At 50.5% G+C, this 23,729-nt stretch overlaps 1 protein-coding gene across 4 annotated transcripts in view; it reads right to left on the reverse strand.

Moving 5' to 3' along the window:
* Window positions 1–4,249: 4,249 nt before the first annotated feature.
* Window positions 4,250–23,729, reverse strand: part of ELFN1 (extracellular leucine rich repeat and fibronectin type III domain containing 1) — a 134,887-nt gene continuing 115,407 nt past the window's right edge. For all 4 annotated transcript variants that reach the window (XM_064153687.1, XM_064153686.1, XM_064153688.1 and 1 more), the window contains one exon: window positions 4,250–8,838. In XM_064153687.1, coding sequence (XP_064009757.1) covers window positions 6,011–8,398 — 2,388 coding nt within the window. In that variant the 5' untranslated portion in view covers window positions 8,399–8,838 and the 3' untranslated portion in view covers window positions 4,250–6,010. The remainder of the gene's footprint in view (window positions 8,839–23,729) is intronic.

The following is a 23,729-nucleotide window of genomic DNA, read 5'->3' on the forward strand; positions in this document are numbered from 1 at the left end:
TGTCTCCCTGGCTTTCACCCCTCTCCTTCCCTTTCTTTTCCCTTTCCTTTTTTCACACTCTTCAGTGGCAGAGCCCAGGCTGCCATAGCAGGGGAATATGGGAACCTCCAGGTCCTCCACTCTGGCAGTGGCTTTCTGTGCTGTTTCACTGCTTGTCCCTTGAGGTGGGGCAAAATGAAGATGAAAGTTTCCCTTTGCCTTCCTCTTCCTTTGGGCATGTCTTTCCTGTGCCCTCTCCATTCTGCTTGCCAGGGAGCCCTCTTGCTTCAGGTGGGTTTGAGGCAGTAGGAACACCCTGGCTGGACAAGGTATCATTGCTCTTTGCAAAACCATTTGGAGAACTTTGGTGTTTGAACAGCAGGCAAAATAAAGAAGAAAAGCATCCAGAAGGCCACAGGTGGTGAAATTCTCTCTCATCCCTTGGAGAGGTAAAGCAGCTGTTTTGGGGTCCTGGAGGATGCTGCAGACAGGACTCACCAGGCTCTGTGCAGAGGCACTCCAGAAGGTCCATGCACTGGGCAATGGGTTTGACAACAGAGGACTTCTTCCCTTCTCTTGCCTGCCTTTTTTCTCAGCTTTTCTCATAGCATCTCTAGCCAGGGACATGGAACACAGCTGCCAACACTGCACTCATTCTAGCAAAGTGTTCAGCAGCACAGCCATTGCTTCATCACCTAAGAAGCCACCTGGAGCTCTCTGTCCCCCACAGCAAAGCCCCCCTGACTATGGCTGCATGTAGAGGTACCATCCTTGGAGATGATGGGACATGGACTTTCCCCATCCCTCCTTTTCTCCATCTGCAGAATGTCTGCATCTGGGAAGTGTCTAATTTAGAAAGGCCAGTGCCACTGTACCACATTTCCTGTGCCAGCCTCTGTTGGTTTATGACCACTGGAGTCCTGGTGTGAAAACAGGACCAGGCTTTGATTTCATCTGCCCCTGCTGGTTTATGCCACTAACAACTTCGCATTTCTATAGCAGCTTTTATTCTAGGAGCTAAATGGGCTTCACAGACAGGCAATTAATTAATGGAGCCTCCCCACCAGGCTATGCCCTCAAGACTGCACAGAAGCATTTTGCAGAGGAGGAAACAGAGGCAGAGGAGCAAGGCCCCAGGTGGAGATGAGCTCGCTGCTGCCTCCACAACAAGGCTCAGATGCTTGTGCCATGGCTCCTGGCTGCCGTGGAGATGTCCACAAAGTCATTTCCAAGCTGATGTGAGAGCTGCTCTCCATGGGGCAGTAGGACTGAGCAAGGTCTTTCCCTATCTATCAGTCACTGCTGTTGCTGAGCTCAAGTGAGAGAGTGATTTGCCCATTGGAATGGGCTGCCCAGGGAGGTGGTGGAGTTGCCATCCCTGGAGGTGTTCAAGAAAAGCCTGGAGGAGGCACTTAGTGCCATGGTCTGGTTGCTTGGACAGGGCTGGGTGGTGCTAGGTTGGACTGGATGAGCTTGGAGGTCTCTTCCAACCTGGTTGATTCTATGATTCTAAGTTAATTCATGAAGGGACTCTATCTTTGACCATCCCAGCATCCTCTGAAACCAGGTGGCCCCTGGTTCCTTTATCCATCCTTGCTGACCAGCTTCTGCTTCTCCAGCAGGCACTCAGGGCTCACAGGGGAAGGTGGTTTCAGCTGAAGCATTTGCTTTGGTCCAGGTGCTACAGCTGAGATTTGCAGAGGGACCAGCCATGATGTCACAAAACAAGTGAGGGGTGATCCTCAGCTCTCTTTTCCAGGACCTGCTCACTGACTGTCGAGGAAAACACAGCCTCGGGGAGATGAGTGCTGTGGGCAGGGTCTGGGGCAACCAAAGGAGGTGGAGGAATGTGCCTTTGCTCCTGCGGAGTGACTGTGTTCCTGGGGCAATTGCCTGTCTTTTATCATGAAAGCCTGCTAATGGTTTGTTGTCTGCACAAACAACCATGGGGAACGAAGTGGTGCACTTGCCAGCCTGCTCTGTGTCTCCCTGGCTCAGCTCCTTCCCGAACAAACAGAACCTTATGCAGGAATGCCTGTCAAAACTGCTCTGCCACACTGAAATAGCAGGATGGGATATGGCTTGCTCCTGGGCCCTAGTGCTTATCTGCCAGCACTCAGGATGTCCATCCAGAAAGACTTGTGAGCAGGACCTAAGGCAATAACTCTAGCAAGCAGCAGAGCCCCAAAGGGCTGCATTTGAGAATGCTGTCACCTCACCAGGCTGGCTCACTGGGTCCCCACACACCCACTGGTCAAGCAGAGCATCTCCCTGACCATCGTATGGCCCTCACTTTGTGTTGGTCATGGGGTGAGACATGGGGGCTTGCAACTCAGCTAGGGCTAACTGGGGCAAAACAATGTCTTTCAGGCACTAGTATGACTTAGGATTGCCTTCATGGCTTCAACACCTCCCTCCTCCTCATCTGTGAATAGTTTAGAGATGGGGCAAAATGCTACTGAGTCTTGGACAGGCATTGGAGAGCATTGCTACAGGGGCATGTGGTGGCTTGTGCAGACACAGGACACAAACACAGGGCAAGTCCCTTCCCTTCTCAAGGGCTGTTCAGGAGCTGTCCAGAAGTGAGCTCTCTATCTCAAAAGCCCTCACATCAAGTAGGAGTCAAACTGGCCCACAGGCAGCACTGGGGCTGCAGGTGGGATGTGCTGCACTCCTTGCTGAGGCTGCGTTTGGGGTTATCCATGGTAGAACTGTTGGATGCACAGTGGTGAGACTCCTGGGAATGACAGGCAGGATCCCTGGGCCAGGGCCTGTGCCCTGCAATAGTTCTCCAGCTGTAAACATGAGCTTCCCTCTCAACAAAAATCACTCCTCAATGATGCCTTACCCTAGATGCACTCTGCTCTAATGCATCATCACCTTCCCAGCTTGAAAAGCATGATGGAGACCCAGTGACATCCTGGGCTAGATCAGGAGCAGTGTGGCCAGCAGGACAAGGGAGATTATTCTGCCCTTGTACTCAGCACTGCTCAGGCCACCCCTTGAGTGCTGTGTCCAGTTCTGGGCTCCTCAGTTCAAGAGAGAGGTTGAGATACTGGAATGTGTCCAGAGAAGGGCAATGAAGCTGGTGAGGGGCCTGGAACACAAACTCTGTGAGGAGAGGCTGAGGGACCTGGGGGTGTGCAGCCTGCAGAAGAGGAGGCTCAGGGGTGACCTTGTTGCTGTCTACAACTACCTGAAGGGAGGATGTAGCCAGGTGGGGTTGGGCTCTTCTGTCAGGCAAGCAGCAACAGAAGAAGGGGACACAGTCTCAAGTTGTGCCAGGGGAGGTCTAGGCTGGATGTTAGGAGGAAGTTGTTTGCAGAGAGAGTGATTGGCATTGGAATGGGCTGCCCTCGGAGCTGGTGGAGGTGTTCAACCAAAGCCTGTCTGGGGCACCTAGTGCCATGGTCTGGTTGACTGGATAGGGCTGGGTGCTAGGTTGGCCTGGATGACCTTGGAGGTCTCTTCCAACCTGTTTTGATTCTGTGATTCTAAGGTAACCCACCCCTGCTCTCCAGCCACTGCTGTTTAGGACGAGAGACTGACACCTTTCAATTTGCAGGAGAAATCCCATTGTGTAGTGGCTCCTCCTCAGCCAAGCTCCTTCTCCTTCCCCTTCTCTATCCATGCTGGTGATGATCTCCCACCTGTAAATATGTGGGAGGGAGGTTCTGCTTTCCTTGGTACGGCATTGTAGCCAGGTGGGGGGTGGCCTCTTCTCCCAGGCAACCAGCAATAGAACAAGGGGACGCAGTCTCAAGTTGTGCCAGGGTAGGTATAGGCTGGATATTAGGAAGAAGTTCTTCACAGAGAGAGTGATTGGCATTGGAATGGGCTGCCCAGGGAGGTGGTGGAGGCACCGTCCCTGGGGGTCTTCAAGAAAAGACTGGATGAGGCACTTAGTGCCATGGTCTAGTTGATTGCTTAGGGCTGGGTGCTAGGTTGGCCTGGATGATCTTGGAGGTCTCTTCCAACCTGGTTGATTCTATGATTCTATAGCAATGTTTTCCCTCAATGTATTTGGATGCAATGAGAACTTGGACCCAGACAATCGTCGGGAGAAATGCAAACCAAACATTAAGAACCCCAAACTCTCCCTCCTTCCCCTCCACCCCACTTCAAAAAAAAAAAACCCAAACAAACAAACAAATCAAAATCCCAACCACCAACCAACAAACAAACAATCCAAAAAAAAAAGTCCTTCAAAACCAAACTCCTTCTCTTTCTCTAAAATCCATGATTAAAACCTGGTACAAACAGGTGAATATAGATATAGATATAGATATATTTCTTTTTAGTAGATGTAGTATTGTTTTGTTTTTGTTTGGATTTTGTTGTTTTTTTTTTTCTCTCCTCTCTCTCTCTTTCTCATTATACAGCAAACATTTTGCAAATATAGAAATTTTCTCTGTACAATGAATGACTTTCAGGGTTGACAATGCAATGTGTGGTAAAACCTCTCGGCGAGTGAAAACGTGAACGGGCCTTCGACCGGGTGAAAAGTCTTAAACTTGGAAGACTCCGTTTGCAAAAAAAATAACACCAGCCCCAAAGGGAGGGTCTCCTTCTGGTCTCTCTTTTTTTTTGTTTTGTTTGTTGTTTGTTTTTGTTTCTTTTTTTTTTTTTTTTAATTATTATTATTCTTTTCCTTTGTTTTTCTTTTCTTTGCTGTTTTTGTTGCTGTTGATTTTGGAAAGGAAGGAAGAACACAAACTGTTCACGAAGGATCCACAAAAATCACGGAAGAAGGGACTCATGCAATGCGGTATTGGGGAGTGCCGAACCTCAGCTCTCTGCCTGCTCTTTCATTTTTTATGCTCAACTCTTTTCCCCTTTTGTTTTCCCTTTTTTTCCCTCTCCTTTGTTTTTCCCCTTTTTTTCCTTTCTTGTTTCCTTTCCCCCCCTTTATTCTCTTTTTTCCCTCTTCCCTCTTTTTTTTCTCCTTTTTTCCTTTTCTTTCTCTTTTCCCTTTTCTTTTCCCTTTTTTCCCTTTTCCTTTCTTTTCACCTTTTTTCCTCCTTTTTTCTATTTTCTTTTTTCCCTCTTCTATTTTTCTCTTTTCCCCCTTTTCTTCCTTTTCTCTCTTTTTTCTCCTTTTTTCTCTTTTTTCTTATCTTTCCTCCTTTTTTCCTTTTTTCCCTCCTTCTTTTCCCTCTTTTTTCTTTATTCCCTCTGTTTTTCCTTTCATTTTCCCTTCTTTCCTCCTTTTTTCTCTTTCTCCCTTTTTTCTCCTTTTTTTCATTTTTTCTTCTTTTTCCCATTTTTCCTCTCTTTTCACTTTTTTTTCTTTGTTCACCCTCTTTTCCCTTTCTTTTCTTCTTTTTTCCTCCTTTTTCTCTCTGTCCCTTTTTTCTCCTTTTGTTCTCTTTTTTTTTCTTCTTTTTTTCCTCCTCCTTTTCACTCTTTTTTTTTCTTTATTCCCCCTCTTTTCCCTTTCTTTTCTTCTTTTTTTCCTCCTTTTTTCTCTTTCTCTCCTTTTTTCCTCCTTTTTTCTTTTTTTCTCTTTTTTCTCTTTTTTCTTTTTTTTCCTTTTCCCCCCTCTTTTCCCTCTCTTTTCTCCTTTTTTCCTCCTTTTTTTCTCTTTCTCTCCCTTTTTTCTCCTTTTTTTTCTTTTTTTCCTCTTTTTTCTCTTTTTTTCCTCTTTTTTCCCTCTTTTTTTTTTCTCTTTTTTTCCCCTTTTTTATTTATTTTTTTTAAAAAATCAAAATGAAACAAAACTTTTTTTTTTTCCCCCCTGTTTCCTTTTCCACTCCACAGTTTGTCATGTAAAGTTTGCGTTCAGATTTGGTGCATGTCTCACGCACGTGAGAACTTTTTAACCTCTCTCCCTCTCTCTTGATGTATTATATAGGATATTTATAGATTTTTTTTTCCCCCCTTTCATAATTAGTTCTCTCTTTTTATTTTTTTTTTTTAATTGATTTTTTTCCCCACTTTATTTTTGTTCCAAAGACAGTCTGAATAAAAATAGCTGCTGCGGATTTCTTTTGGTCCAGTTAGTGTGTTAAGTCAGGAGTTCTGTGAGGACTCAGGACTTCTGCTGGGCAGAGACACCCTTCCAGTAGTCTAAGATGTCGTGAAGATCCTCGTCTTTGGCAAACTGGACCTTTTTGCGTAGGGCATGGCCGGCTGCCATATACTCCTCCTCGTCTTTGTGCCGCTTGCGGTTGAGTTTGAAGCGCTCCCAGATGCTGTGCGATGGTTTGCAGGTGTACTCGGGGCTGGAGGTGTAGCTCAGGTTGTGATACTGAGGCGAGAGCTGGGAGTAGGCCAGGTCTCTGGGACGAGGACGGGTCAGAGGCTCCAGGATGGAAGGTTTTCGCCCCGCCATGCTGTCGTGCTGCTCGCCTTGGTGCGAGCTGGGGTACGAGTGCCGGTGTTCGCTGTACTGGCGGATCTTCTCTGCCTCTGCCCGCAGGATGGCCGCGGCCGGCGTCACAGTGAGGATGGTGTCGGTGGTGGGGGACGTCTTCTCAATGTATTTGGCTTCTGATTTGTGGCCCGATCCCTCAGAGCGGTAGGACCTGGGGCTCCGGATGGAGCCACTGGAAGAGGTGCTGGAGCGTTTGGGAGCTGCCTCCATGCTGTGGTGTCGCTGGAGAGGGTGGTTGTAGCTTTCCTTGTAGACTGGAGAGAGGAATCCGTGCTTGCTGGGGATCTGCTCTGACAAGAGCACCAGCTGAGGCTCTACTGTGGAGACTGCCCCTGATTTCACCCCTTGGAAGGAGGTGGACTCAGATTTCAAGGCATCGATGCAGTTGTTGATGATCTGGTTCACCTTGTCCACCTCCTTGGCAATGGTGGAGATCTCAGCCACAGAGCTCTGGGTGTCTGGCGGCAGGGACAGCTCACAGTCTCGTCTCTCAGGCTGCTCACCGGTCCTCACCTCCATGTAGTTTCCCTTGGTGACCTTGGGGGTCTCACTGTCAATCAGCTTGTACTGCTCGACCTCGCCAGCCGAAGGCAGGTACGGGATGCGGGTCACCGTCTCCCCACCCAGCATTTGTCCCTGGGACAGCTGGGTGATGCTGGTGGTCTCCATTTCTGGCCCGTATTTCAGCTCAATGATGGTCTTCTTCATGCTGCCAGCAGCCTTTTTGTGCTTCTCCTCCTGCTGGCGCCTCTTTCGGAGACAGTAATACACAACGCCCAGGACAATCACCATGCCAAAGAGACAGCCCAAGATTGTCATGATATAATGGGTGGCGGTGGAAGGGGTGGGCACTGGCTCCTTGCGGTTGGGTCTGGTGGGTGTGATGGTGACGCAGGTGTGGTTGTACTTGGAGTACTGGTGGACAGAGACTACGCAGTAGGTGTAATCTCTTTGTGCTACTAGGTTGCTCACGGTGATGTTCTCCTCCTTCTTCCTGAGCTTGGTGATCATGGAGGAGAAGCCATTTTCGAACTGGGAGAGGATGTACATCTTGCTGAAGGGGTAGGGGATCTGCACGGTGAGGACGGCTGAGTTGTGGTTGAGGTGCTTCACTTGGATGTTGGGGCGCACCTCTGTTTCACCGATGGGCGTGAAGAGAGAGAACTGGGGCGTGGTGCCATCACCAGAGGAGCACTCCTCCTCAGAGCAGGGGCTTTCAGAGGGCATCGTGGTCACCTGGTACCTGGGAGGGAAAAAACGAGGGATCACAGTGTAGGAGCCACCGGTGCAAAGCGAAGAGAGCATGCTCAGGGCATTGCGGTAGCCAGTCCGGCCTTGGCCTAACAAGTAGTAGCCCATGTAGTCGGGCGGGGAGTCGCACTGCATCCGGTCATACGTGCGCGTCATGTTGGTGAAAGCCTCCAGCCACTGCAGGAAGCCAAGGAGCTCACAGGAGCAGTAGAAGGGGTTACTGTAGAGCTCGCAGACAGAGAGCTTGGTTAGGCCCCGGAAAGTGTTGCTGTCAAGTCTCTGGATCCTGTTCATGGACAGGTCAATGTTCACTATGTTGGGGCATTCCCAGAAGGCATTGGGGGTGACGGTCTCAATGAGGTTGGCCTGGAGATAGAGGTACTCCAGCTTCCCCAGGCCCCGGAGGATGCCCTCGGTGAGGTTCCTCAGGCGGTTGTAACCCAGCTGCAGCACCTGGAGGTTGAACTGTCCTGAAAAGGCACCGTCCTCGATGTAGGAGATCTCGTTCTTCGTCAGGTTGAGGTATGTCAGGTTGCCGAAGCGGCTGAGCGAGGCGTACTGCACGCTCTTGATCTTGTTGTCATTCAGCCGCAAGTCCACGATGGTGCTGTTGATTTGCTGGGGGATGGACTCGTAGGGGGGCTGGTTTTGGCTGCAGATGGCCAACCAGACAAAGCCCTTGTCCCCCTCGATGAGCCAGCAGTCTGCCTGCACCCCGCTGGCATGCAGGAGAGAGATGGCTGCCACGCACATGCAGAGGGCTGAAGTCACGGCCCACCGGCGACCTGCCATCTGGAAGGGCGGCGTGGAGGAGGGGTTCCTGGTCTGCTGGAAGTGAAGAGTGGGATGGGAGCCAGGAAGACGTGGGCTAGTCCTTCTTCAGCAGCTTTGCTCGCCTCTCCCTTCTCCTCATGGCTTGGAGACAGGGGGGAAGCGTCTGTGGAGAAAGCGGACCTCAGTGCCCACGGTACGCGGCAGCCACCGGCCGGGGACTGCTACCAAGGCCTGGGTGGCTGAAGGTGGTCCCACATCACCAGGTCTCTGGCATCTTGGAGAGGGAGTCATGAAGTTAGGTGCCCGTGTGGAGGAATCCCTCTGGCTTAGAGACAGCCTTTCCTCTCACGTTTTATAGTACATCTCCTTGCTTTCTTTCTGCTGCCCATTGCAACACTGGTCCCCATCTCCATGTGCCTCTGTGGGTCTGGCTGTCTCCGCTCAGTCTCTCGGCTCACCTGCTCAAAACAAGACACAAGCACAAACTCAACACAGAGGAATGACAGCATTTGAAGGTGTTGGACATGTGTCTAGCTACCCTCTTAGTGTTTGCTACTTGCCTTCTCGCTCTGTCTGCTGGCTTTGGTTTATCTGGGTGCTGCTAGCAGCATCGTTTGGCAGCACAAGGGAAGGTGGTCACTGACAGTGGAGCCTGTTCTCTAAACCCATTGTCTAGCATCACATTATAGGTAGTTGAGAGACCAACACCGTTCGTCTGACCTATTTAGGTGTCTACCAAAGGAGGAGAGGAGTGATGCCCCAGAAGTGTCTGTTCCTCTCCACTGAGAACAGATGAAGTCTAGACAACTTGCTCTGATGTAGATTTGATGCTGCAGCGTTTTGCTGAGGGGAATCCTAACTGCCTCATGTGCTGGTGTGTGCAGCAGCAGTACCCATGGAATGGGATGCTGACTGAGGACGCCGTGTCTTTCTGACTGCATTGCTGTGTGGCATCTAGGATAAAGTGCCTCTCCCTGTTTCTAGGAACCTGAATAGTGATTTCAGGACACTCTGAGTGCAAAGTATGCTTCTGTGATTGTCTACCACCTGATGTTCTTGTCTGTGGATGAGCTTGCTGCCTGTCTCCAAGACTGCTCTCTCCCTCCCAGGTGAACTCGTGCAGCGGTGGGGAAGACCCTCGGTACAACAGGAGTATTTGCAGAAGATGGGACAAGACCTTCCTTCCCCAGCTAGCAGCAGCTGTTTTGAAGGAGCAGGAAACTGCACGAGCATCAGCATCTCCCAGGTCATGTTTTTCCACAAGATGTTGAGAATATCCTCCATGGACATCTCTACTGCCAAAGTGCTCTCTGGGCAGGTAGGATGGATGAAGTGAAGTGCTGTGGCAGAGATGGAGTTGCCCACAAATGAGGAGAAAACATCATGGCCTATCTGGAAGTATCCCCCTTGAGATTTCGGTTGGGAGCAAAAGCTCTGGTTGTCTCCCTTGTCCTAGGGCAGACTGTAAGAGGCAGGAAAGATACCACCAGCACTTAAAAACACAGCTGGTAGGAACTGGAGGTTTCTTGAGTAACCACGATAAAGACAGGGGCACCACTCCTACCTAAATTGTCTTTGCCTGGATCTGAAAAACAATATAAATCCAGAAACTGGTTTCTAATCCATTCCCCAGTGTCCAGGCAGTGAACTTAGTGCTTCATGCATGAAAAATCAGCACAAGACTGATTGTCAAGGGGCATTTAGGGGCAGATGCCATACCCTTGCCCTTTTCCTGAGGAAACCAGGGCTTTTTTTTTCCACCCATGACACCAAGCAATGAAGCAGACCGTGGTTTGCTGCAGAGATGCCTGTTAACCATTCACAGTTTATACCTCAGTAAACAGGCCAGTAATAATAAGCAGTAAAACAGTTTATTTGCTCTTTCTGGATTGTGAACAATGAGGCTATTCCCTGGTGGCACAGTTGGGTTTCCATTACATGAATAACGAGATCTGCTCTTTGCGTCAGCTCTCTGTGCATGAGATTCTCTGGCCACCTTGTCCTCCAGCAGACACCCCACCAGCTGCTGGGGGAGGTGAGGCTGTGGGGGAGAACAACAGCCAGCCACTCAGTGGAGGGCACAGTGTGCAGGCTGTGCAGGTCTGCAGTCATGTGCGGGTGAGATGTACTGGCCCTAAGGTGATGCTTCTTTGGGGCTCTGCTTGGATGCTCTGCAGGCCTCTCTCTGTCTCCCTGGTGCTGTTCATTCCCAGCCACATTTCTCAGAAGGTTCAACAAAGCCAAGTTTCCAAAAGTTTGCTAGGAACAGGGCTTGGGTAGAAGGGGTGCTGAGAGCAAGGCAGCTGAATGTCAGGTCTTCTCCTTCCTGGAGGTAGAAACCTGGACTTGAGCATGCATTCATGTTGCTACTCCACACTATATGAGTATCACTGCAGAGATCCTGACAGTGCAGGTAACCCCATTTGAGGGAACAAAACCTGCTGCACAGGCAGGAGAATGTTTGCTAGGATGTGCTCTCCCTGCCCTAGGATGCTTTCCCAAGACCTGACAGCCCATTTTGCCACAGCTGAATCCTCAGAACCAGTGAGGAGGGGAAGAGAAACTGTGCTCTGTGAGACGCTGAAGGTGAGTGTCTGCCCTTAGCACCTGCTCAGCTGACAGGGAAACATGGGCTGCAGTGTCAGGCTGAAAGACGTCTGCTGCTACATCCCTCCCAGCACTGGGCAACTCAATTAACCTCTCTCTGCTCCAGTCTCCGGTGCTGTGAGATAATGACATCACTTCATGGGGCTGTGGGAGACTGAAGAAGAGTGCCCCGAGCTCCTCTTACTGGACTGAAACTCCCAGCACACAGGAGTTGTGCTGCAGATCAAGAGTTTCTCTCCCTCCAGCTGCAAGCTGGGATCTAGATGTGGCTGCTCTCCTCTGCCACGGGTCCCAGCCCAGTCTCCAGCTCTTCAGAGAGCTTCCTGTGTTGTCCCTAAGGGTGTGGGAGAAGGGTAGTCCTGTCCATCAGAGGTATAAGCAATGGCTTGCCTCAGCTGTGCCTTTGGGATGGCACACAGAGTGCTTTCTTTGCCTGCTGCCCTGCAGTGCTTGCCCTTGGTGTGAGCATCTCCCTGTCCTCCTCCATGGGCTTGTGCATTACATGGAGGAGAAGCCCTGCCAAATGGAGACAACACAGGCACTGTGGCATGTACTCTTTAGCAAGCACCTACCCTGTCTCCCATTTTGACCCTATCATCCTCTCTGGGAAAGTGTTTGGGATTGCTCAGCAGAGCCAGGCCAGACTTGTTCCTGCAGAGGAAGGTTTAGTGTTGCTCCTCCCGGGGGAGGCTGTGGGCTGCAGCCTATGGCAGGGGGCATTAACTAGTGAGGCGAGACCATGCCATGAGCAAGAGCAGAGACAGATCCTCCACGGACCTTACCAGGCTGATCTCCTTTCATCTCCTTATCACCCATGTGCCTCCCTAATCTAACCGGAGGTGTCAGGGGTGAAGAAGAGCAATGGTAAATGATTCAAACGTGTTCAATAAGGTTCCTGCTGTGTGTTTTCTCTTTTTTCCTGTACATGGCCTATCAGACAAGTCCTTCCCCACAACAGAAAGCAGAAAAAGCATTTTATCAGCAGCCTGAGTTTAATTTCAGCTCATTAAAGCAAGCAATTTGCTGGTTTATTTGCTTTGCAAAGTGTGAATAAAGTGACAGCATTAAGGAGATGTAAGAGAGGAAAGAGGGGCTAATCTCCCTTTCTATCAGATTGCCGGGACATGACCGGGGAGTGGGAGAGGTGGGTCTTGATACTTTGCACGGAAGGCAAAATCGTTCATCTCCTCGGCTTCGGGAAGCCTCCTTCCCAGCATCACTCCGAGGCGGGCGGTGTGGGTGTGTGCCGCCGTGCGAGCGCCGCCGCAGCAGCCAGGCGCCGAGCCTGACGCAAGGCAGGAGGGGAGCAGGGGACTGCTGCTGTTCCGAACCATCTCCCTGCAGCAGCAGCGAGCAGCCCTCCAGGAGCATGCTCCTCCTTCCCTTCTCTATCGCTCGCCTCTAATCTCTTTTCTCCCCTCCCCTGTTTGTTTCTGCTGTCTACAACTACCTGAGGGGTGGTTGTGGCCAGGAGGAGGTTGCTCTCTTCTCTCAGGTGGCCAGCTCCAGAACAAGAGGACACAGCCTCAGGCTGCGCCAGGGGAAATTTCGGCTCGAGGTGAGGAGAAAGTTCTTCACTGAGAGAGTCATTAGGCACTGGAATGGGCTGCCTGGGGAGGTGGTGGAGTCGTCGTCCCTGGGGCAGTTCAAGGCAAGGTTGGATGTGGCACTTGGTGCCATGGTCTAGCCTTGGGCACTGTGGTAAAGGGTTGGACTTGATGATCTGTGAGGTCTCTTCCAACCTTGGTGATACTCTGATACTGTGATACTGCTTCTGAAATCCCAGGCTCGATACTTGCAGGTTAGAATAAACCCAGAGAAGGCACTTGGCCAAGGGAGACTTTGCTGTCTCTGACCTGCTGCTACTGGGAGGTGGCTCTAGAGAGCCACCCTGACTCTTCCCCGCAGACTGCACAAGAAGCAGTAAGCAAACCCAGTGTTTTAACCCACTTGCCTGCCTGCTTTGTCTTTGCCCAGCTGCCCTGGTTTTATTCTCCTGCTAGCCCAGCTGCACACTACTTTTCCCAGTCCTGTGACCCTGAGAAAACCTGGGAACAAACCACCTACAACTCTAGTGTGAAGAACAGCCAGAAAAGCAGCAAGTTGGGATTCTCCTTCGACAACTGACAAAGAAGAAAAAGAGAGCAGTGAAGATGGTGTGGAATAACAATGGAAATGATTTGAAATGATGAATGAATTTAATCTTGACCTGAGATGTCTTGAACTGTGGTGCCATGCTGATGATCAAACAGGCCATGTCCATGGGGAGGTCATGGTACCCACCCAGTACCCTGCAGGAAATATCATTCCTGCACCTGGGCACTTCAGGCACTGATGTATTTCCATCTCCTGCTTTCCACTGTGGTTTGTCCAGCTGAGAAGTTTGGCTAACCTGGCTTACAGAAGCCCAGAAAGGTATGATGACAACTCCCTCACTCCTTGCTGCTCCTGCATGGTGCCTCTGATCTCCACTATAACTGCTGGAGTCTGGATCCATGCTTAACTTTGCTAATGCTCAACCCTGACCTGACATATTGTCTCTTCCTACCTGTTGCTGCTTCTTTAGCTGTGGTCCCCATTAAACAACCTCAAAGAGGGACAGATGTGGTTTAGTGATGTCTAGGAGGCTGCAGCCTGTACAAGATGAGCAGCAGCAGCAGCAGCCTTGTCTTGGCTGAAAACCCACAGAAAGGGAAGGGAAAGGAGAAAGCAAAGCTGAGGCTCCAAAAACCAGTGCAGGCTAGCTGGAAAGTTTTTGCTTCCCTCTCCTAATGTCATCTCAGTAAATTAAACCAGAGCACCAGCTGCAAGGAAGCAAACAAAGCAGCCATGGGGGCTGGGTAAGGAGAGGGAGAGCAGGCAGGGCAGCACATAGAATAATCTCCTGTCCTGGCACTCCATTTCTAATTTTGTTATTCTGCTGGATGAGTTATTTCAAAGTGTGGATTAGATTTAGTGGGTGCAGGCAAGGAGCCAGAGCAGCACGCGTGCACATGTGCCTGCGCACACACACATGCACACCGCAGTGCTCCTCTCCTTGGCACCTCTGCATCGCCGTGACTTCATTCCCCCTGGCTGCTCCACCTTTAGCTGGCCACGTTTCAGCTCCTTCTACACCCTCTTTCACAACTGCTCAGGCAATTATACCAACAAATGAAGGAGCTCCACGACAAAACTGGGAGTAATCTATTACAAACAACAAAAAGTTCAGTCACCCAAAGAGGTGTCTGCTTTGATTTTAGAAACCAGCCTAGGCTCCTTGTTATCATAGAGTCATGGAATCAGCCAGGTTGGAAGAGACCTCCAAGCTCATCCAGCCCAACCTAGCACCCAGCCCTGTCCAATCAACTAGACTATGGCACTAAGTGCCTCATCCAGGCTTTGCTTCAACACCTCCAGGGACAGCAACTCCACCACCTCCCTGGGCAGCCCATTCCAATGCCAATCACTCTCTCTGACAACAACTTCCTCCTAGCATCCAGCCTAGACCTCCTCTGGCACAACTTGAGACTGTGTCCCCTTGTTCTGTTGCTGCTTGCCTGGCAGAAGAGACTGACCCCCACCTGGCTGCAATCTCCTTCTGGTAGTTGTAGACAGCAATGAGGTCTGCCCTGAGCCTTTAATGCATAAAATAATCCAAGGAGGTAGCTTCAGGACAGCAGAGAAAACATTTATTAGTGCTGAAGTCTCCCCTGAATGGTTTGATGCCTGACCTGTGTCTGTCAGGTGGGGAAACAAGGCTCTCCAGGCAGGATTTTTCTGCTCATTCATATTCCTTGGTGTTTGCTACATGCCTCTTGCGGCATGATGTTGGTCAGAATCACAACCACACTGAATAATAAAGATTCCCAGGCCTATAAACTTCATTTTATATCCAGAGGTCTTGGTATTAATATTGCCTCCATAGACAGGGTTACGGCAGCATTGTGTGCATCCCAACCTTATTCCCAGCTGCTTCACAGTGTTAGATAATAGAGTTCTCCAGTCAATTCAACTCTCTCTCCTGCTATTATTCATTATTTAAGAAAAATGGGCAAGGGAGAAGAGATATATTTTCCACTGAGCTCTGAAGAGAGATGAAGAAAGAATGATGCAGAGAGGTACATGGGAGCTGAGAGATAATTCCCAGCATCACATACAGGCGAGCTCTAACTGAGACCTTGGGAGGTCACAGAGAAGACAATAGCCAGGTGGGAGGGATGGGGAAGTGATCACTTGTCTGGGGCAGATTGGGAGAAACAAACAGAAATGACACCCTTGGTCTGTGTGCAGGGGCATTGCTGGTAATGCTCATGGGCTCTACGTGGTGCTGAGGGCAATGTTTCTCTCACTGGTTTTTCTATCAAGGAGAATAGAAGACAACAGAGATCAAGACACTGATGGCAAAGGGTAATGGGTTTAAACTGGCAGAGGAGAGATTCAAACTAGGTGTTAAGAAAGAGTTCTTTACAGTGAGGGTGGTGAGACACTGGCACAGGTCGCCCAGGGGTGTTGTGGATGCTCCCTCCCTGGAGGTGTTCAGGGCCAGACTGAATGAGGCCTTGAGTGACCTGTTCTAGTGGGAGGTGTCCCTGACTGTGGCAGGCGGTTGGAAATGGATGATCCTTGAGGTCCCTCCCAACCTAAACCATTCTATGATGGCTCTTCAGCATCCACAGGCTCTATGGGTGCTGGTTCATTCTGCAGTCTCTTTGCAGGAGGCTTGGGACACTTTCTGCACACCAGTGGCTGGCTGAATGAGGAGCTTGACATGCATCTGGTTATCAAGGCTCTGCAGACACTCATTACCCTGATCAGACTCACATGGGACCTCTAGCCACACCTTCTGCCTGTGGGCTCAGGAGCTTCATGTAAGCTCAGCCTTGGGCATTGAGTTTCCTCCCAAGCTCTGTGATGGGGTGTCTACCTCCACTATAGCCTCCTGTGCTGGTGCTCCTGGATGGACCCCTCAGACATGTCCAGTGCTGCCAGACAGAGAGGGATCTGGGGGTACTGACTGATACCCGCCTGAACATGAGCCAGCAGTGTGCCCAGGTGGCCAAGAGAGCCAGTGGCATCCTGGCCTGCATCAGGAATGGTGTGGCCAGCAGGAGCAGGGAGGTCATTCTGCCCCTGTACTCTGCACTGGTTAGACCACACCTTGAGTACTGTGTTCAGTTCTGGGCCCCCCAGTTTAGGAGGGACATTGAGATGCTTGAACGTGTCCAGAGAAGGGCAACGAGGCTGGTGAGAGGCCTTGAGCACAGCCCTACGAGGAGAGGCTGAGGGAGCTGGGATTGGTTAGCCTGGAGAAGAGGAGGCTCAGGGGTGACCTTATTGCTGTCTGCAACTACCTGAGGGGTGGTTGTGGCCAGGAGGAGGTTGCTGTCTTCTCTCAGGTGGCCAGCACCAGAACGAGAGGACACAGCCTCAGGCTGTGCCAGGGGAAATTTAGGCTGGAGGTGAGGAGAAAGTTCTTCACTGAGAGAGTCATTGGACACTGGAATGGGCTGCCCGGGGAGGTGGTGGAGTCGCCATCCCTGGGGCACTTCAAGGCAAGGTTGGACGTGGCACTTGGTGCCATGGTCTGGCCTTGAGCTCTGTGCTAAAGGGTTGGACTTGATGATCTGTGAGGTCTCTTCCAACCCTGATGATGATACTATGATACTATCTCCTTTTGCTTCTGACAGGACTCCTTAGATAGACAGGCAGCAGAATATGAGCCAGCAGTGTGCTCAGGCAGCCAAGAAGACCAATGGCATCCTGGCTTGGATTAAAAATGCTGTGGCCAGCAGGAGCAGGGAGGGGATTGTCCCCTTGGACTCAGCTTTGGTGAGGCCACACCTTGAGTGTTGTGTTCAGCTTTGGGCACCGCAATACAAGAGAGATGTGGAGATGCTGAAGTGGGTCCAGAGGAGGGCAATGAAGCTGGGGGAGGGCCTGGAGAATAAATCTGATGAGGAGCAGCTGAGGGAGCTGGGGATGGTTAGTGTGAAACAGAGGAGGCTGAGGGGAGACCTCATTGCTGTCTACAGCTACCTGAAGCTGTAGGAGCGGTGGAGAGGCTGCTGCTGGGCTCTTGTTACAGGTAATTGGAGACAGAACAAGGGGGGATGTCCTTAAGCTGAGACTGGGGAGGTTTAGATTGGACATTAGCAAAAGGTTTTTCATGGAGAGAGTGGTCAGGGACTGGAATGAGCTGCCCAGGGAGGTGGTGGAGTCACCCACCCTGGATGTGTTTAAGGGTGGTTTGGATGTGGTGCTTAGGGCTATGGTTTAAGGTGAATCTTGTAGAGCAGGGTTCTAGGTTGGACTTGGAGATCCTGAGGGGCTTTGCTAACTTGGATGTCGCTGTGATAGACCCTGGTATTGCTCATCTCTTGTCTTGCCTGGGCCAGTTTACTCTGCAGCTGATCACATGGAGAATTCTTCAGTAAAATAATGCTCTGGTATAAAAAAGCAAACCTTTTGCTGAAAAGCTGTGATCTTTCTGAGAAGCCAAGGTTCAGGCCAGCTTAGCTGTAAAGCTGTGGGTGCTGTAAGCTGATGAGAGCCCTAGCTCAAAGCCATCATGCCTCCACCAGCCAGGCTGAGACCAGTGCAGCAGTCTGGGAATGGCCAAACCAAATCTGTTTGCACAAACATTTCCAAGAACCTTTTGTTGTCCTACAGCAGAAAAACATCCTGGGTTGCAGTGACAACATCTTCAAGATGGGTTAGCTCTTGGGAGTTCAGGGAATACAGCCACTCTGCTTTTCACTCAGCTGCAGTCTGAAGTCATTTACATCCATCTCATGCTGCTTAGCTTCCAGGGTCTATTGAGATGACAACCCTATCACACACTGCTGTGGACCACTGAGCAAAACTCACCACTGAGTTTAAGTAAATGCAGAAATGATCCTCCTGGTGAGCAACCTCTGAAGCCCAGCTGGGGTACCTGTGCATTAAACCATCCCTCTGAAGTGATCAGCTTGGGCACATAAGCAATGTCAGTTCCAGCCTCTGACAGTGCAGTTGGGCCCTCAAAGAGCCAAGGAATGCAATCAGAGGGGCAGCGAGAGGAAGATGAAGAAGAAAAAGATTTTAGGGGATGGTGAGAACTAAGAGCTCTGATCAGGCATGACAGTAGTAATAAGAAAAGTCTATTTCCATGGGAGAAAGCCTCTCTAGTACTTACTTGATGGAATTCTTCCTTAAAAATAATCAGCTTGAATCACCACTCCATTAAGGAAGGGGTACACTGATGTGAAGCTAGGGAAAACAGAGGCCTGGTGTGACAGCAGGACTCCTGCTCCCCCCACCCCCAGCCTTTAAATAGCAGATCCAAGCATGTTTTCCTAGCCCAGCTACAATGGAGGCAGCCAGCCCCACTATGGGAAGCAAAGCTGCTGCTGCTCCTCAGCACTGCCTATATGAACCATGCCCTGTCTCTGCTGCACTGTCATCCTTGCTTAGATCTGGGCTGCTATTAGGAAGAGAGTTTTACTGCTTTTATCCATTGATTTCCTTTTGCAGGAGGCCTGCATAACCCTTTGCATCTGTCATAAAACACAGGATGAGACCTGCTGCTGAGTCCAGAAAATGCTTAGCTGTGTTAGAAACACTTTGAGAAGCAGTGAAGTTTTCTTTGCTCTGATTTCTTTGGCTGATCATGTTTTCAAAAGGACTGTTTCCTATCTCTCTCTGGCTCACTCTTCCCCTGTGAAGGAGTCTCATGCCAAAAACTGTGGGTCTTCACTCACTGCCTACCTAGGTGGATCCATGGAGGTGTTCAAGCAGTGCCTATGGACATGGTTTAGTGTTGACCCTTCAGTGCTGGGTCAGGAGTTGGACTGAATGATCTTGGAGGTTTCTCTCAACTAGATGTGTTCTGTGATTGATTCTGTGACTGCACTGCTGAGTGTTGGCAAATGGGCAAGAAAATCTCCAGCCCATGTAGGACTTCATGGTAATGGTCTGCTGTGATCTTCAGGTAGGCAAAAAAGAGCTCACCTTTTCATCAGCAAGTGTCCTGCACACAGGAATTGCTATGGCTGTGCTGCAGGCCAGCAGCTCTGCTAATCTCTGCCTGACTTTGCCTTTGAAGTTGGTCCTGCTTCTTTTGTTAGAGAGGACTTCCAGGTTTCTCCTCCAACCTGAATTATTTTGTGATTTTAATGATGTAGCTCTTGCCCTCTGGAGCTGAGGAGCACAGATTAAGGCTGAACCCTTTGGCTGTCCACTTTTTTCAGAGGGGTTTCTGCCCACATATAGCAATACCTGGTAAGCCCCAGTGCCCTACAGGCCTAATTTTAGCTCAGGGCTGCAGGCTGGCTTCGTGTCATGGGCCAGGAGAAGGTTAATGATCATCTGGGCAGCTCTCCAAACCCAATCTAATGTTTATTCAGGATCTCAGCATTGCAGAGGAACCCAAGCATGACCACCTTCCATGCACAGCTTACCCAGAGCGGCCCCGCTCCTGCACACGGCGCTGCTGGAGCAGCTCAGCTTTGTCAGGTCTTGGAGGAGGAAGTCTCTTCTCCTCACCTAGGTCAAGACAGGTCCTCTACAACATTTTAAATCCTACCTGTGTCCTGACTTTCTAACCCAAAGAGGTGCTGCTTGCTTCCCAGGCATGCTTCTTGAAGCATGAACATCTGTGTAGTAGGGTCACAAGATCATAGGATGTCAGGGGTTGGAAGGGACCCAAAGAGATCACAGAATCATAGAATGGTTTAGGTTGGAAGGGACCTCAAGGATCATCCACTTCCAGCCCCACCCCCACAGGCAGAGACACCTCCCACCAGAACAGGTCACTCAGGCCTCATCCAACCTGGCCAGCAAGCCTCAAACCCAACAAAAAGCAGAGAACTTCTTACAAATGAGCCATGTACATTCAAGGCTGCATTGAAGAGAGACACAGACCAGTGGGATGGGATTTAACAAGTGCAGGCTTCTACACTTTGGCCACAACTATCCCAAGCAGCACTATAGGCTGGGGACAGCGTGGCTGAGAGCAGCCAGGAAGAGAAGGACCTGGGGGTGCTGGTAGAGAGTAGGCTGGAGATGAGCCAGCAGTGTGCCCAGGTGGGCAGGAGAGCCAATGGCATCCTGGGCTGGATCAGGTGCGGTGTGGCCAGCAGGACAAGGGAGGTTCTTCTGCCTCTGTACTCAGCACTGCTCAGGCCACACCTTGAGTATTGTGTCCAGTTCTGGGCCCCTCAATTCAAGACAGATGCTGAGGTGCTGGAAGGTGCCCAGAGAAGGGCAACAAAGCTGGTGAGGGGCCTGGAGCACAGCCCTGTGAGGAGAGGCTGAGGGAGCTGGGGGTGTGCAGCCTGCAGAAGAGGAGGCTCAGGGCAGAGCTCATTGCTGTCTGCAGCTACCTGAAGGGAGGCTGTAGCCAGGTGGGGTTGGGCTCTTCTGCCAGCAACAGCAGAAGGGGACACAGTCTCAAGCTGTGCTGGGGACAGGTCTAGGCTGGGTGTTAGGAGGAAGTTGTTGGCAGAGAGAGTGATTGGCATTGGAGTGGGCTGCCCAGGGAGGTGGTGGAGGCACTGTCCCTGGGGGTGTTGAATAAGTGCCCCCCTGGATGGGGCACTTAGTGCCATGGTCTATTTGATTGTCTAGGTCTGGGTGCTAGGTTGGCCTGGATGATCTTGGAGGTCTCTTCCAACCTGTTTTGATTCTATGACTCTGATTCTATGAACTATTGGAGTGCTAGCATGGACTTGTGGCACATGAAAGCCTTTCCTCAACATCATATTTACTCCTCAGCAGGATCGTGGCCATGCTCTGTGCTGCTGTATTTCTCTGCTCATCCAGAGACCTCCAAAAGGACTTTGGAGTCCAAGACAATAGAAACAGGGAGCTCTGCCAGGATTTGGAGTGCCTGTCCTTTTCATAAGCGTTTCCTGTGGAGGTTACCCAAGTTGCAGGAGCAAGTGAACCCAGAACATCCACACTCTCTGGAGGAATGGAGTTTATCGTTAATAATCTACTGCTAAAAGGGTAACATCTGTTTTGGACAAACTGTAATGAGATTTAAACCCCAGGTGGAGGGAGGACTTCACAGTAATGAATGACTTTCTGTATGTCTAAATAGTTTTAATTTTTTTCCTGGCAGAAATAGCTGCTTTTCACCTCAGGCTTCTCCTTTTTTTTTTTTTGCCAGCTCTTTTTGTTTAATGATTGCTATTAATTTCCAAGGTGGCAGATGGATTCTAGCCTGGCAGAGTCTGAAATGAGGAAAAACAGCCCATGAAGGTGTGAGATGGCCATGAACATGCACACAGGTCACACCATCTGGGGGGATGCCATGTGTGGATGTTTGCTTTCCACAGGAACTACTGCTTCTTGGTAGCTGCTCCAACCGCTGGAGCATCTCTCCCTCAGATAGGAAGGAGGATTAAGGTTAACTTCCCTGCTCACTGCTAGTGGCTCTGCCTGGTTAGACTCTGAATCAACAAAGCTGCTGTTGTCAGCAAGGCTTTGGGAGGAATTTAAACCAGTATCTCAGTATCACAGTATCACCAAGGTTGGAAGAGACCTCACAGATCATCAAGTCCAACCCTTTACCACAGGGCTCAAGGCTAGACCATGGCACCAAGTGCCACGTCCAATCCTGCCTTGAACAGCTCCAGGGACGGCGACTCCACCACCTCCCCGGGCAGCCCATTCCAGTGTCCAATGACTCTCTCAGGGAAGAACTTTCTCCTCACCTCCAGCCTAAATCTCCCCTGGCACAGCCTGAGGCTGTGTCCTCTCATTCTGGTGCTGGCCACCTGAGAGAAGAGAGCAACCTCCTCCTGGCCACAACCACCCCTCAGGTAGTTGTAGACAGCAATAAGGTCACCCCTGAGCCTCCTCTTCTCCAGGCTAAACAATCCCAGCTCCCTCAGCCTCTCCTCATAGGGCTTGTGCTCAACCAAGCACAACCAGCACTGAAGTGCTTTGCTAATCCAAGCTAAAGTGAGTTGGAGAATATCATATGGACTTCAGAATCAGAACATGGGAAGGGGCTCCCTGCCCTTTTTGGATGATGTCTGTAGCTGGGGGCTGCCAAATGATGAAGATTCCTCCTGGGGCATGAAAAAGACATTTTCCAGGGTTTTTCTTTCCTTCATTACTGTGATACTTTGGTTTATAGTGTGGGATACTCCAGACAGACAATCCTTCTCTATCCTTGGGCTGCTGAGACAAGTGGCAGTAAACCCTGCCACAAGCTCCCAGTGCCCAAGGGAGGACTTTCTTTACTCTCTCTGCCACCACCTTCTTCTCAGGCAGAAGCCCACTGAACAGCTAATCCAAATGAGTGCTACAGTGCACTGGAGCACACTCCTTCCTCTGTCTTCCCCTGTGGAATATCTCTGGACTTGGCTCAGAATACAGGTGTGCACATTACATGGATGACCAGATGAGAAGGTCCAAGAAACAAGGCTGATTATGGACCACCACAAGGCAGTGCCCTGAGGCCAGGTAGCTGCCCCAAGGCAAGAGTGTGGTGGGAGAGATGGGAAGGAGAGAGGGTTTTTGTTGTCTAGGACTGGGTGAGCCCTGAGGTAGAGATAGAAAGTGCAGCATCTCAGGTGATGCAGATAATCTCCTTTAATCTCCTGCTCAAAATAACCCAAAGTCAAGTAAAGGAGGGATTATATGACCTAAGCCACTGTTATTGCCAGGGGGTAACAGACTTAGATTGCATCAGAAGTGCTGCTGAGGAGGAAGAGGAGCTGCAGCAAATACTGGCCTGCAGGAAATGCCTGCCTAGAGAGGGAGCCTGGATGGGTTTGGGGACCCTCCTGGGCTAGCCCAAAGACAGTGAGGGCTGCATGGTAGGCAGCTGCTGGCAGACTCAGGAGTCTGTGCAGGGACTTGGTCTCAGGAGAGAGACTGTCTTAGATGCCCGCTTGTCACCTTGGCATTACCGCTGGGTTTATTCTTAGTGCAGGTTCCAAAGCGCTTTATGGCCATTAATTATCCTAACAGGGAAACAATGACCAGCAAACCCAGTCCAGAGAGGAGACACAGCCCAGGAGGAGGTAGGGCCTCTCACAGGAGAGCACCTCTCCTATGAGGAGAGACTAGAGAGTTGAGGCTGTTCAGTCTGGAGAGGAGAATGCTCCAAGGTGGCCTTGCAGTATCTGAAGGGGGCCTACAAGAAAGCTGGGGAGGGACTTTTTAGGATGTCAGGGAGTGATAGGACTGGAGGGAATGGAACAAAGCTGGAAATGGGTAGATCCAGACTGGATGTTAGGAAGAAGTTCTTCACCAGGAGAGTGGTGAGAGCCTGGAATGGGTTGCCCAAGGAGGTGGTGGAAGCCTCATCCTTGGAGGTGTTTAAGGCCAGGCTGGATGAGGCTGTGGCTAGCCTGATCTGGTGGGAGGTGTCCCTGCCCATGGTTGGGGGTCTGGAACTAGATGATCCTTGTGGTCCCTTCCAACCCTGACTGATTCTATGATTCTAAATGACACAATAGGTGCTGGTGCAGGGCTAGAGCCAAATGGTCAGTCCTTGCCATCCCACTTCCCTCCAGGTTGACCTTAGATCCTCTCAGATGCATGATCCAGGCAGCCCTGAAGCAGTGGTAGCCTGAAGGTATCTCCTACCCTTTGCCAAAAAGCCACACCAAGGCTTGGCTTGTGTGCTGCTTGCCAGAGAATGCTGGATTGAGGAGCCCATTTAATCAGCTCCCAGCGATGCCTTTGAGACAGTGGCAGCATGGAGATGGTGTGAAGCAGGAATGTGGTGGGGAGACAGCAGAGCATGTTCATTTTAATGAGC

The sequence above is a fragment of the Pogoniulus pusillus genome, chromosome 13 (genome assembly GCF_015220805.1).
Source record: "Pogoniulus pusillus isolate bPogPus1 chromosome 13, bPogPus1.pri, whole genome shotgun sequence".
Taxonomy (NCBI): domain Eukaryota; kingdom Metazoa; phylum Chordata; class Aves; order Piciformes; family Lybiidae; genus Pogoniulus; species Pogoniulus pusillus.